Source organism: Pinus tabuliformis, chromosome J (genome assembly GCF_031772625.1).
Source record: "Pinus tabuliformis cultivar Carrire ecotype Pingquan chromosome J, CPIR1, whole genome shotgun sequence".
Classification (NCBI taxonomy): Eukaryota; Viridiplantae; Streptophyta; class Pinopsida; order Pinales; family Pinaceae; genus Pinus; species Pinus tabuliformis.
In genome coordinates, this window is record NC_142295.1 from 1,256,755,830 (window position 1) to 1,256,769,661 (window position 13,832).

At 38.6% G+C, this 13,832-nt stretch overlaps 1 protein-coding gene across 1 annotated transcript; it reads left to right on the forward strand.

The window, feature by feature from the left end:
• Positions 1–1,547: 1,547 nt before the first annotated feature.
• Positions 1,548–2,351, forward strand: LOC149231784 (uncharacterized). The gene has a single exon (XM_089381748.1). The coding sequence runs from the start codon at positions 1,548–1,550 to the stop codon at positions 2,349–2,351; it is 804 nt and encodes a 267-aa protein (XP_089237874.1).
• Positions 2,352–13,832: the final 11,481 nt, after the last annotated feature.

Sequence of the window (13,832 nt, forward strand, 5' to 3'; positions counted from 1 at the left end):
GAGATCCTCTCTCCCCATTCCTTTTTGTGCTAATGGCAGAAGGCTTGGGTCGCCACATCAAACAAGCCCTCCTCTCCCAGCAGCTCAAAGGTTTATCCATTCACAACTTGCCTGCAATCACTCATCAACAGTTCATTGATGACAACATGATTTTTGGATACCCTTCGGTTCAGGAAGCGTCTCTGTTCAAATCCCTTCTGAATGACTTCTCTGAGGCTTCAGGAACTAGTATCAACAAGGCTAAATCACAGATCTTCTTCTTTCACACTCCCCCTGTTACCCAACATGCCATAGCTCGAATCTTGGGTTTTTCCATAGACTCTCTACCTTCTAAATACCTCGGAGCCCCCCTTATTGATTCTGCCCTCAAGCATGCCTCCTGGCGTATGCTCCTTGAGAAACTTGAATCACATCTCAATTTATGGACTCACAGAACTTTGAATATAGCTAGTCGATTGGTGCTAATCAAAGCTGTTCTACAGGCAATGCCGCTCTACCTATTCTCAATCCTTACAGCACCCAAATGGATTATTAAAAAAACAAAGGCTCTACAGCGAAACTTCCTTTGGGGTGAAATAGGTACAAATCGCAAATGGGCCTTGGTAAAATGGACTACAGCTTGTAAGCCTAAAGAAAAAGGGGGTATCGGTTTGAGGGATCCCAGTCACAGCAATGCTATCATGTGCGCAAAAATCTGGTGGCAATGGCTCTCTGCTCCCAACAAGCCATGGGCAGCCATTTGGACGGCCAAATACGCCAATCATAGACCACAGGAAGAGCTCATTAGATTCACTCCCACTGAAAAAGGTTCACTCATATGGAATGCTGCTAAACAACATTTCTTGTTGATCCAGCAACACAGTTTCTGGGAAGTAAGAAATGGCAGATCAGCTCTGTTTTGGATGGACACTTGGAACCAGCTACCAAAGCTCAACAACATCCTAGGACAGCCTCCAGACCACTCCTGGGAGGAGCAGCAACAGGAAGAGGTCCGACAGCATTGGACTCAGGAGACAGAACAAGGGTATAGACAATGGAAGCAAAGTGACAGGATAATTGAGAACACGGATCACCAAACTAAGAAGGACCTGGAGAGGGAGCTCCAAAATCGACGAATTAGATACTCCGAAGGCAGGGATATTATTCGATGGGGTTACTCACCTAGAGGAACCTTCACCACCAAAGAGGCTTATAAAATCATTTGCACAGATTTGGCACCCCTAGATCCCATCTGGAGTAGAATCTAGTCTCCAGGCACTTGGCCCAAAGTCTCTCTTTTCCTCTGGCTGGTTGGGCACCGAAAAATCCTCACTTGGGACAATCTTAGACGAAGAAACTTTCATGGGCCCTCTATTTGTGCCAATTGTAACTCTCAGGAGGAAACGATCCAACACCTTCTAGACTCATGTACCCTTGCCAACCAACTGTGGGAGAAGGCCAACTTTCGATGTCAAAGAAGATGCAGAGTGTCTGATGACATCACCAACTCCATACGCCAGTGGCAACAGAACCCTTACAAAAGTGAAATTCTCAACCAATTATGGAGAATGATTCTTGGACTCCTCCTCTGGTCCATCTGGAAAGAGAGGAACAAGCGCATATTCAAAGATCAAAGTACTCCGTTAGAGATCATCTGGGGCAACTTCTGTCTCAATCTCAAAGAGACCTTGGCGCTTCGCACTTGGTCTCCGGACGACTTTCCCTCTGTCGTAAATGAGAAGTCCATTTGGGCAAACGGGAACATGCAACTCCCACGGGGAACTCAAAATAAAGTCCCCTCAGAGCGCATCAACATCAAAAAGGACTCATGGATGCCCCCCCCAAAGTACACTTTCAAGCTCAACTTTGATGGCGCTTCAAAGGGTAACCCTGGAAACGCAGGATTCAGTGGCATATTCAGAAATCATGAAGGTTCACCTCTCCTCATATACTTTGGGAACATAGGATGGGATACTAACAACTCGGCTGAATTGGAGGGTCTCTGGCAAGGACTTCTCCTTTCCCGGAAACACAACTTCCATCCCTTGGAAATCGAAGGTGATTCCCAAATCCTCATCAACATGGCTAAACAACTTCTAAATGGGACTCATGCGAGGAAAATTGCCAATAGTTGGAGACTCAAAGCCAGATTGGATGCCATAGAACAACTGCTCCACAACAATCGGGCCATCATCTTCAATCATGTTAAGAGGGAAGGCAACAAGGTCGCTGATCTTCTTGCCAATTTGGGAGTGGAAACTGAGCACATTCTACTCACAAGGACTTTAGACATCATTCAGAAACATGATCAAGAACAAGAATGCAAAATTATGGTCCAAAGGGATGTAGCCCTCCCGGATGCGGGTGTTTGAGGTGGCATTAACTATGAAGAGACAGGGGTGGGGCCAGGTAGATCGACACCTGCCCACCCAGTACAGAGAGTTAAATACAGGTAAGGTGGTTAGCTCTTGGCATGCGCGCAGTGCAAGGTTAAATGGCTTTCATTCTAGCGGCTCTGGTTCATACTTCATGTCTACAGCGATGGTTCTTCCCTCTGCACGCTCCGGCCTGCATTAGAAGGCAACGTTCTCCAATGCTATAGTAATGGATGGAGCATCTCGAGGCATGCCAAAAAAGATTAAGGCCAGGCTATGTCTCGGGTATGTGATGAAGTCTTTTATGCTGTTTCACTTAGTCCATTCCCTCGCCTATGGCCTCATTTTTTATTTTAGGCTATTTGAGGTAAGCTCTGTTATTCTTGAGGTCTCTCGACACTTGCGGGGGAAAGTTTCTGTGGTGCTTGGCTTGGCCCTCCTGGCGGAGCAGCTCCTGCTGTCCCTCTCATTCCTCTCCTAGGTTTTGAGCTGTTGTTTTGTTGTCTTTGTCTCGTCGTTTCATTATCCGGTCTCAGGCCTTGTCTCTGGTTTCGGGTTGTGGGTTTCGAGCTGTTGTTTCGTAGCCTTTGTCTCGTCGATTCATTATCTGGTCTCAGGCCTTGTCTCTGGTTTCGGGTGGTGGGTTGTCGACCCTGTCATTCCTAAGGCCTCTCGTACTTTGCTTGGAAAGGATAATTCAGCGCTCAGTTCTGTTTTTTCGGTGAAGGGGATCCGCGGGCTCCCTTCCTGGACTTTGTGTCTCTGTTGCTCTGTCTACCTGGCTGTTGCTCTGCCTTACTGGCATCCCACTGCTGCTCCCTCTCAGATGCCTCGTCTTCGCCAAAGAATGGGGTGCCGAAGAGGCCAGCCCCGGCATGTGCCTACCAGCTCGTCCTCTGATTCGCCTTCCCCCTCCAGTGAGCTATTTGCAGGCCGCTACCCCAGCACCCGCAGTGGGAGAGGGCGGCTCCATTCCTCTAGACACCACCCTGGGCTTCCTTCCTCATCTAGCTTTGCAATCTTCTCTTTTAACAGCTCTCTAAATCGCCCTAGGATAACGACTCATATCTCGGTGGTCTTCCATGAGACTGATCAGACTGAGGACTCTGGATCTCATCTGGGAGGTTTGGGGGCAGTCTCTGCTCCTTCTTCTTCCCTCCAGTTGGGAATTGGAAATGCGCCTCGGCAGGATTTGAATGTATAGGTTTGCAGCGCTCAGGATGCGGTGATGGTGTCGGTTGACCCTGGTCCCTCCGATCAGAACGTGGCTCAAGCAAGGGATTTTCCAAAGTATGGTTGGTGTCGTATCGAGGAAGAGCCTCTAGATGACTAGTGAGCTTACCCCAGCTCCGTATTCATGTTATGCGACCTTTACCACTGGGCAAGTTTGTAATGCAAACAATTTTGTGGTTTTCCTGTGTTTTTTGACACTTTTGTTAATTATGCAGTATCAAGAGAATATCAACCTGGTCCCCTCCGTGGTTCCTGAAATCCATCTCAACTATGAACTCACTGCCTACAGTCAGTCTTCTCACCTGCTTTTCTTGACAGTTCTGCCTCTCTTCAGAGCAGAGTCTTGACTTCGGTCTCGATGTAATTGTACCTCCTTACTTCGTTAATAGATTAATTTTACTTAGCAAAAAAAAAATGAAATGCATAAGACTAATGGATAAGTTGGCAAGGTTGAGAAAATTACCGATGCCTTGTTGTATTTAGAGCTTCTGTATTTATTTTTCAATGTATCTTGCGTTCCAACCTTTTGAGCTTCTGTTACAAGAACTGCAATTGTTGCAATTGGATTTGTTTCTATGCTTTCTCCCAACTATTTTATTGTTTCACTCGGAAAAAATTCGTATTCTGCAAAAAATGTGTCAATGTTTTCTATAATGCTCATGTTGTCTAACAATAGAGTATGATCGCAATTGCCACAATCATAGTTTGTTTTTAGTGCAATATGGAAATTTGTGGCTGCAATTATTTTTCTTGCAAATATCTTTTACTTGCGTTTTTCGATGAGGTCACTTGGAACAACCATCGTTATTGTTATCAATCCTTGTTGATCAGTAAATCAACACATAATATTTGACAGCTTTTCATTGCTTTGTCTAGAAATTTGGTGTAGACTACCATGGCATCACCATGAAACAATTTCTGATATTTGCAGATGTTCAATTCTTCTATTGATATCAAAATGGATGACAATGCATTCGTGTTGTGAAAAAATCATGTAAATTAGAGTCAATTACACTGAGATAATGTTCATGTGTATATGATAGATATGAAAGATGCACACAAACAATATGAATAGGTTAAATTACCTTTATGCTTTCATTTTGCAATTGTTTTTCTTGTTCTTTTGTTACGTTGCTTTGTTGTTCAAAGCTTCAAGTTGTTTGTTGCAATGCAAGTGCAAATGGGAAGATAAATGAAATTAGTAACAATGGATACACCATTTATATGGTATTTGTAAATAGTCACCATTTATGTTTTTGCTCATTGCAGCTTTGATCCATTTTGCTTCTATAGGAGAAAGGAAATTGCAATAGAATATTTGTCTGCAAATGGATGCTTGCAAAAGGACATTGGTAAATGGTTGGGGTTCAATGGAAACAAAAATGGGGAAAAATGGTTTGATTGCAAATATGGAAAGTGTTCAAAATGTTTTATGGTACATTTTCATATATATATGTTCCATTACGAAACAAATTGTGTCATGATCTAACCAATATGTATCCAGTTTGTAGATATTGTAGCTATGTTTTGTGTTAGACCATACATGATCAATAAGCGATGTTTGAAAATAGGAATTTGTACCTAGAAGTAAACGAAGGTTGTTTCTATCCATATAGTCTATTAGTGTCTTTGTTCTATTACTACTTTGATGCATGTTAACATTGAAATCTCCTACAATGAGTATTGGTTCGCCAATATATATATATTAGAGAATGATTTTTCAATAATGCTTAGTATATTGGGCAATGTAGCATAGGGTGATGCACATACATTAATGATTCTAATTCTCATACCATGTAGAATGATATTTACCATAAGTGCTTCTACATTGTCTTCACAAAATTGCATATGTACAAGGATTGTTATGCTTTTTTTGAAGCATATGAGCAATCCATATTTTATATGGTTAGATAGGCAAGTGAAGGTTTTGAACATTTGCTACAGTGTATCTTGTTTCAAATGTGTCTCTTGAAAACACAAAATGTCAGCATCCATTAGATCATAGTCATTGAGTACATCATTAGTATAGGTTTCTAGGTTTCAAGTGTTTAAAGACAGAACATATGTGCATGGATGTGTGTGAAAACATTGATACTTGTAATCTAGTTCCCATTTTGTTTTTTTGTCATAGATGGTCCATTTAAATTGGTATTTTTTGTTTAACTTTGAATTTTTGTTTCTATAAAGGTTTTAATATGAACAAATATTGCATGTTCCTGACACAATACAAGGTTGTGTAGACTAATCCATGAGTTCATATTCCAAAAAGGATCAAATGTAAGGTTATCTAATATGAGGCTGTGTGACCTATGTATTGTGCATGCACATGCCAATTGAACATGAATTTTTTTTCGTATTTTGATATGGCCCGTCTTTGTTGATGGTTTATTGGTTTTGGTACTCATAATATAGAGATCCAATATTCAAAAATACCTTTATTATATAAGCTAACAATTTTTCTTGCTTGTTGATGTCTTATGTTTGTATCGAGAAACTTGATCCATATGACATCAATATCATTTTTTTTTTGTATAGGTTTTAATGATTCCATATACTCCATTAACAAGGCCATATTGTGAATCGTAATTTCCAACATAGATTTCAACTAACATATTTAATTTCATGATTGTTTCTAAAGGAAATGTTGTTGTATATAAATTTGAAGGAAAATCACCATGGTTTTCTTCTTGGTTGATTGCATTGATGAGAATTTCTTGTCTAGGAACAAGTGCCAAAAAAAATTGTTTTGCAAATCAATATCTTTATTTTTATAAAAGAAATAGGGGAAAGTAGGGTCAATAAGTGTTGGCCTAACACAATTTTTTTTCAAATATATTAGATCATCTTCTATTTGAGTGTTTTTGCGTAATCTATTCAATATTGAGATGAATTTATCGTCTGTTTGACACATTGTAATATGTAATTCATAGCATTTTACATTTTCTTTCCAAAAATCATATATGATTCATTGTTTGTTGAGAACAGGTTGTTCAAATAATAGGGAATCTTGTATACATTTTTCTTGATAAAGGTCACCACAAAATATAATGTCAACATTTCCAAAGTACTTTGTCTGTACATGTTTAATGTTCCTCATTCGATCATCAATGCAAAACAAGAAGAAACTTCCTACAAGGGAAACTTCGTCAATGAAAACTAGTTTCAATTATTGGTAAAGTTTTTCGAGTGCATCCAGTGTTTCATTTCTAAGTGGCGTTGGGGAAAATTTTCTAAATGACATGAGAAGTGTAGAATGGACAATTGTTCCACCTACATTATATGTAGCTTTTCCTATGTATGCTAGTATCAATCCCTTTGGTTTCAAAGGATCAGTTAAATAGTGTGCATCATAAAGCCATATAAGCATTTGGAATATTTCTTTTGTTGTGATTTTTTTCTAAGTTATGGTTCATCCAGTTAGAAATAGATGCAATGGTTTCTCTATGTTCATACAATTTTTCATTGCAATGCCTTTTATAATTTTTGGTTTCTCCCTATTGAGCATTCTTCTTATCTTGCGATATTCCACATTCTCAAGTAGAAATGGATGTTTAGACAAATGGAATCCAATATTCAACTGTCTTTTTATTTCATGGTGATGGGAACATTGCAGGTCTATTTCCAAATCATATTTCTCACTGAGGTGTTCAACAATTTTCTATTTTTTTATTGTATTACTAGAATCCATGGAATTGTTCTGGATTTCGTGGATTTCATTCTCTAGATTGCCCCACAGTGGGTTGGTGTTATATATGAATTTAGGTTCATTTATTTTTATTTTGTTTTCATATAATATATAAGCAACTTCCCGTGATACCAAGTTTTGTTTCAAAGTGCTCTTAGTTTTGTCAAATGGGACAAATAGCAAAGCTTTTCTTGCAATAGTTTTCATAGTCAATGTGATTCTTGTATTTGATGAATCACATTACCTTTGGTTTCTTTATTTTTGTAATGGGCATTCTATTTCTGTTGTACCTTGATGAAAATTCAGCAAGGCATACATGCTTTATAGCATCAGGTGTAGCATTGTAATAATCAATAACGGAATTATACATGACATTTTCGGAATTGTCATCTTCTTGTCTCAACAAGAACGGTGGTTTGGCGATAAATGTGCATTCATACATTGGTCTTGTGTTTATAAATATGCATTCCCATGAACTACGATTCAATGGTAGAGAAAGTGTTATATGCACTACTTGTTGCGCCGATATTTGTTGGAGATTAGGCAAAGCGTTTCCTAATGAACGTATCATTTCAATAACATTTACTTTTCTCTTTTCATGTTATCTTCTTATTATTTTGAATGAATTTGTCATTGATTTGTTAGTTTTTGTCATGTAATATGTGCACTACGATGTAGTTTCATATGCATTAAGCACAAACTGGGCATCAATATTTGAATTCCTTAATTGTGGCATGTTCTTTTCAAAGCTATTGTTATAAATGTGATAGGTTTTTCATTCTAGTAAAATCATCGGTTGTTTCAATGTACTTTTTATTGTTATGATGTAATCATCTCCAGTCAAATGTATATCATCCAAAAATTGTCAAAAGTACTATTCTTATCATATTTTCTGGTTTCGAGGATATCATATAATAATTTTTCTTTTTTGTTCATTGTTTCATCTACCAAGGAAATTGGTTCAAGAACTTTTGTGCTTCCCATGAGTGGCATTGGAAAATTGTATCTATAATGTGAGCTCTTTCTCTTTTTACAAATTTTTGTATGATGGTGTTGATGTAGTTTTGCAAGATTTGGATCAAGTTGTTCTGTGTTACATGTCAAATAACTTTCAACAAAGTTTTCAATGCCAATGTACTATTAACTCCATATATCGGTGCATTTTATACCCTTAGCAACCCATGCTCTTGTTCGCTTCCTCCATTTTGGAACTCGGTTACAAATTAGTAATCCACTATGTTTCCAAATAATGCCTTATCTTGAGATATCATTTTCTTTAACACATTAATTCTATACATATAATAATGACTACACATTATTGCATTTTTCCTTATCAGATATTCAATATTTTAGTGTTCTATTGTTTCAATATGTTTACTTTTTCTACTTTTCTCATGTAATTTGGTCAATTTGTTGACCAATGGAGCCCACCGATGTTCAACACTTGCAAATGTGACCAAGAAAGTTGGTGATCCTTGTTGATGTATCATGGCAAATGTTAGGATATTCCAACACATACGAAATAGTTAAGTATAACTTGGTCTAGTATAGAGTTAAGTAAAGTGTGTTTCTTTACTATGTACATTTTGTAACTTACAATCCGACGGTCACGATATGTAGTGATCCGATGGTTCATTCTCTCCTCGGTATTATCGACACTTGATCCGTGGCTTAGTACCCGATTGGTCCATGATCTCTATTTAAAGAGCATGGAGGGTCATTTGTAGGTTAACCCGTTCATGAGAGAAGCTTATGTAAATTTTCATTCTTTTATTAATAAATTGCCTGAAGTGGCCGCGTTGGCTTAGGCCGTGGATTGTTTCCCTCTTTGAGGGTTTTAACCACGTCAAAATACTGGTGTATTGATCTGTGATCTGTGTGTGAGCGATGTCATTTGGTGTTCTGTCTGAGGAACTTACCCTGTAAATTCCTACATGGTATCAGAGCTATTTGAGGGCCGCGTCCGTTGGTTATCCAAATCTGAAGCCGGTATAACTGCATTCCACTGACATTTCCTATATCTACTGTTCCTGACTACTTTCGGGCTGAGAGGACTTCTCTATTGTGTTGGGCGCATCTGTTCTAGTGAGGAACCCCTTTCATTTCAAGCGAAAAGGTTTCCGGTAGCCCTAGCTACGTCATTTTTAAGATCTGGAGGTATACAATGTTTTTTTGCAGTTTACAGTTATTTTCTCTCTGTTTATTTCGGTTTCGGTTTATTTAGCCTTTTTTTATTACCGGATCTATACCTTTCATTTCTGCATATGCTGTTTGCCCCGCGACTCTATGCGATCTGGGCAAATTAGAAACAAAAAGGAAGGATTTTTCTCATGCATATGCTCTTTTCCGCTGCGCCTTAGTGTGATCTCGGAAAATTAGAAACATTGAGGAAAATATTTAGTTTCCGGCTAAAGCTAACTTTGAGCCGCAAGGTTCGTTTTTTTTGTATGTTCGTGTTGGGTTTTGAGTTTTTTGTTTTGTAGGGAAAAAGAGCTTTCTCAAAGCAAGCACGCAACCCAAAGCTTCAACCCCCCCCATCTCTCTCTCTCTCTCTCTCAAACTTTTTGTATAGCTCACATGGTCCAAAGCTAATTTATGAGAGTAGAGGTCTTGAGTTCAAATCTCCTTTTTGTGGGGGTGGATTTTTCATTTCCGCACATTCCCGCACTTCATTGGCATCTTCATCAAATTTTTTTCAAAAAGCCATAACTTCTTCATCCGGAAGCTGTTTTCAGAACTGTTTTTTTGAAACAGCCTAATTTTTTGAGATCTTTCCATTGGAACACTTAGTTTCAGCATCTATAGCTTCAGTTTCTGTTAAAATGGAAAGTCCATGCCAAGTTATTCTTGACAGCACCAACTACTTCCAATGGTGGTCCTACATTGTGGATATACTTAGAAGTAAAGGTCTCTACAGAATAGCCACAGGCCAAGAAACCAAACCAAAAGATGAAGATAAGGCAGCTAAATGGGAAAATAGGAAAGATCAAGCACGTGGGTTGATAGGGATGTCCATTTCTCCAGATCTTAGATTCCATATTGCAGAACTTGATACTCCTGATGAAGCATTGAAACAGATTACTAAAGTTTTTGGAATAAAAAATGAACTTAGAGCCCATCAACTTGAAAATGAGTTTCTTACAGTGGATCCCAATCATTTTTCTTGCATTGAAGATTTTTTGTCCAAGTTCAAGACCCTTAGACTTCTCTTGGAAGGTGTTAAGGTTAAGAAAGAAGATAGTAACCTTATCTATTCCATTCTTACTAAGTTGGGACCAGCCTACTCTGTGTTTGTTTCCGCCTTCCATTCTACAAGAGAAGCCTTCATTTCTCAAGGACAAGACTACAAGTCCACTTCCTTTGATTCTTTTTATGATTCTTTAATAAGAGAACAAGAAAAACTCTTACACCTTGGTCTTCTTAATCTTGGAAACTCTTCTAAGAAAGCGTTAGCTGCCCAGCAGCAACCAAATCCAAAGAATCCTAAGAAGTTGTATCCTAAAAGGAATGGTCCTAAACCAAAAAAGGGTCCTAAGCAATCTCAGCCTCAAAATGAAAAGTCATTTCAACAAAATGATAAGACAAATAAAAACAAAGGGAAGAATACTGATAGAAATTGCAACTTTTGTAATCGAGATGGCCACTTAGAATCCGAATGCTTTAAGAAGATGGAAGCCTTGGAAGCAGCAATGAAGAAGCATAACATCCATTTGGAGCACTCTTCAACTTCAACTTCATCTTTAGGAATGGCACTTTCTGCATGTGGTTGTCAAGCATCTCGGTCTGGCTATGCACTAAATGTATCTTCTTCTTCTCATTCTCATGAGTGGCTCATTGATTTTGGAGCTTCTTATCACATGGCCAAAAACAAAGCCATGTTTTCTTCTTTAAATGATTGTAACACCAAAAATATATATGTTGGTGATGATAGATCTCTTAGTGTTGTAGGGACTGGAACTGTTCATATAGACAATGGTCAATTTAATGATGTATTATGTGTTCCAACCTTATCCTGCAACCTTCTATCTGTATATCAGATAACTCATTCAAGTGAAGGTAAAATCGTTGAATTTTCACCTCACGATGTTGTAATTAAGGACCTAAGAGATCCTAGACAGATTTTAGCTACTCGCATTGTTGATGATTCTACAAGGTTGTATAAGTTTCACAACTTTGGATCATCAAATCTTCCCTCGGTATTTGTTGCTCATAATGATGAAGTGAGCAAACTTTGGCATGAGCGATTTGGTCACTTAAACTAACGCTCTCTTCAGAATCTATGTAAAGAAAATATGGTGACAGGTCTTCCAATGGTATCTTACAGAGATGGTGTTTGTTCCGGATGTGTACTTGGAAAACATCATCGGGATAGTTTTGAAAAACGTGCCTCTTGGCACACCTTAGCCCCTTTACAGCTCGTGCATAGTGATTTATGTGGTCCACTTCCAGTTGTTTCCTTCTCTGGCTACAAGTATTTCTTAACTTTCATTGATGATTTCTCCAGACGCACTTGGGTATACTTCTTAAAACTCAAGAGTGAAGTATTTAACATGTTCTTGGCCTTTAAGGCCTTTGTTGAAAAACAATCTGGACATCAAATTCTTAAGCTAAGATCTGATAATGGCGGAGAATATGTTAACAACAAATTCATCAACTTTTGCACTGAGAATGGAATTCAAATGCAACATACTATTCCATATACTACACAACAAAATGGTGTAGCTGAAAGGAAGAATCGCACCTTAAAGGAAATGGCTAATTGTATGCTTCAATCTAAAGGACTTAGTCTTAATTATTGGGTAGAAGCAATTAACTGTGCAAATTACATAATAAATCACACTCCTACTAAGGTTTAAAAGAATATCATTCCAGAAGAAGCATGGAGCTCAATTAAACCAGATGTAAGTCACTTTCGTGTTTTTGGAAGTGAAGCATGGGCCCATATTCCAGATGAGAAACATAAAGCTTTAGAACCTAAGAGTGAAAAATGTATTTTTGTTGGATATTCTGAAGATGTCAAAGGATATGGACTTATTCCACTTAAGTCCAAAAATGTTATCATTAGAAGAGATGTAAATTTTGCTGAAAATATATCGACCTATGAGCCTAGTTCGGCAGATGTGCCACCTCTCCCTATCTCTTCTACTTTTGAAAATATTTCTTGTTCAGATGATGAAAGCGAGGATGAAAATCCTCCCCCACCTTCTCAGGATCCTCCTTCAGCTCCTCAGCTTCCAAAATGGGTCCGTGCTACTCGGGATGCAGCAGGTGACCTTGTCGGTGATCCTACAGATCAGCGATGTACACGTTCTCAGTTTGATAGAGCCTCTTCTTTACGGCTCAAGCTTCAGTGGATTATGATTCTGACACCTTTGCAGAAGCTTCAGGCCATCCAGATTGGGAAGCAGCTATGAATGAAGAATATCATTCATTATTGGCAAATGATACATGGGATCTTGTTCCTCTACCAAAGGGACGAAAACTTGTTAGATGCAAATGGGTTTACAGAACCAAGTATGGACCAGATGGAAAAGTTGATAAACATAAAGCTCATCTTGTTGCTAAGGGTTTTTCACAAGTTGAAGGCATTAACTACACTGAAACCTTCTCCCCTGTTGCCAAAATGAACTCCATCCACCTTGTTCTTTCCCTTGTTTCCTCTTTCAAATGGGAAGTCCATCAGATGGATGTTAAATCCGCCTTCTTGCATGGGGACTTGCATGAAGAAATCTATATGGAACAACCTATTGGCTTTATACAAACAGACTCTAGCCTTGTATGTCGGCTTAACAAATCCCTTTATGGTCTCAAGCAAGCTCCTCGAGCTTGGTATGCCAAAATGGATAACTTTCTTTTAGAAAATGGTTTTTCTAGGTGTCATTCTGACAATACTGTCTACACCAAGAAAGTGGGCAAGTCTCTTATCATTCTTGTTCTTTATGTTGATGATCTTATCCTGACTGGTAGTGATCCCAACCTTATAAACCATGTGAAGACTAGCCTTAAAAGGAAGTTTGAAGTGACAGACTTAGGACACTTACATTATTTTCTTGGTCTTCAAGTCTTGCAATCCAAGGAAGGTATTTCCCTTTCCCAGTCCAAGTATGCCTGTGATATTCTACGCCATTTTCACATGGAAGACTGTAAGCCAGCTGTTGTTGGGAAAAGTATCCAATACGAAATGACCCTATCCCACTCTAAGGAGTGATAGTACCTCAACAACAAACAAGACAAAACTATCTAAGTGTTCTTCTTTATGAAATGTAAATAGAGGAGAAGGATGTAACTAACCGATGTCTTCCGCTAGTTTGTTGATCCAATCTCACTCCTTGCTGCTTGCTTCCAGCTGCTTGCTCCTTCACTGGCCCAGCTGCACCAAGTTCCTACAAAATGGCAAGAGAGGGAAACTACAAGAAGCATACATTCATAACTAGTTTAAGGATAAGAATAAACTAAATATGCAAATACAACAAAACATCATTGAGATACATGCATATAGAAGAAACTCAAATGGCTTTATTGATGAAGAAGTAAAGTTCAGGAAGTGATACAACCATATG

What these genes read in the sequence shown, in the direction of transcription:
- LOC149231784 (XM_089381748.1), top strand. Translation starts at nt 1,548, where the DNA reads ATGATTCTTGGACTCCTCCTCTGGTCCATCTGGAAAGAGAGGAACAAG.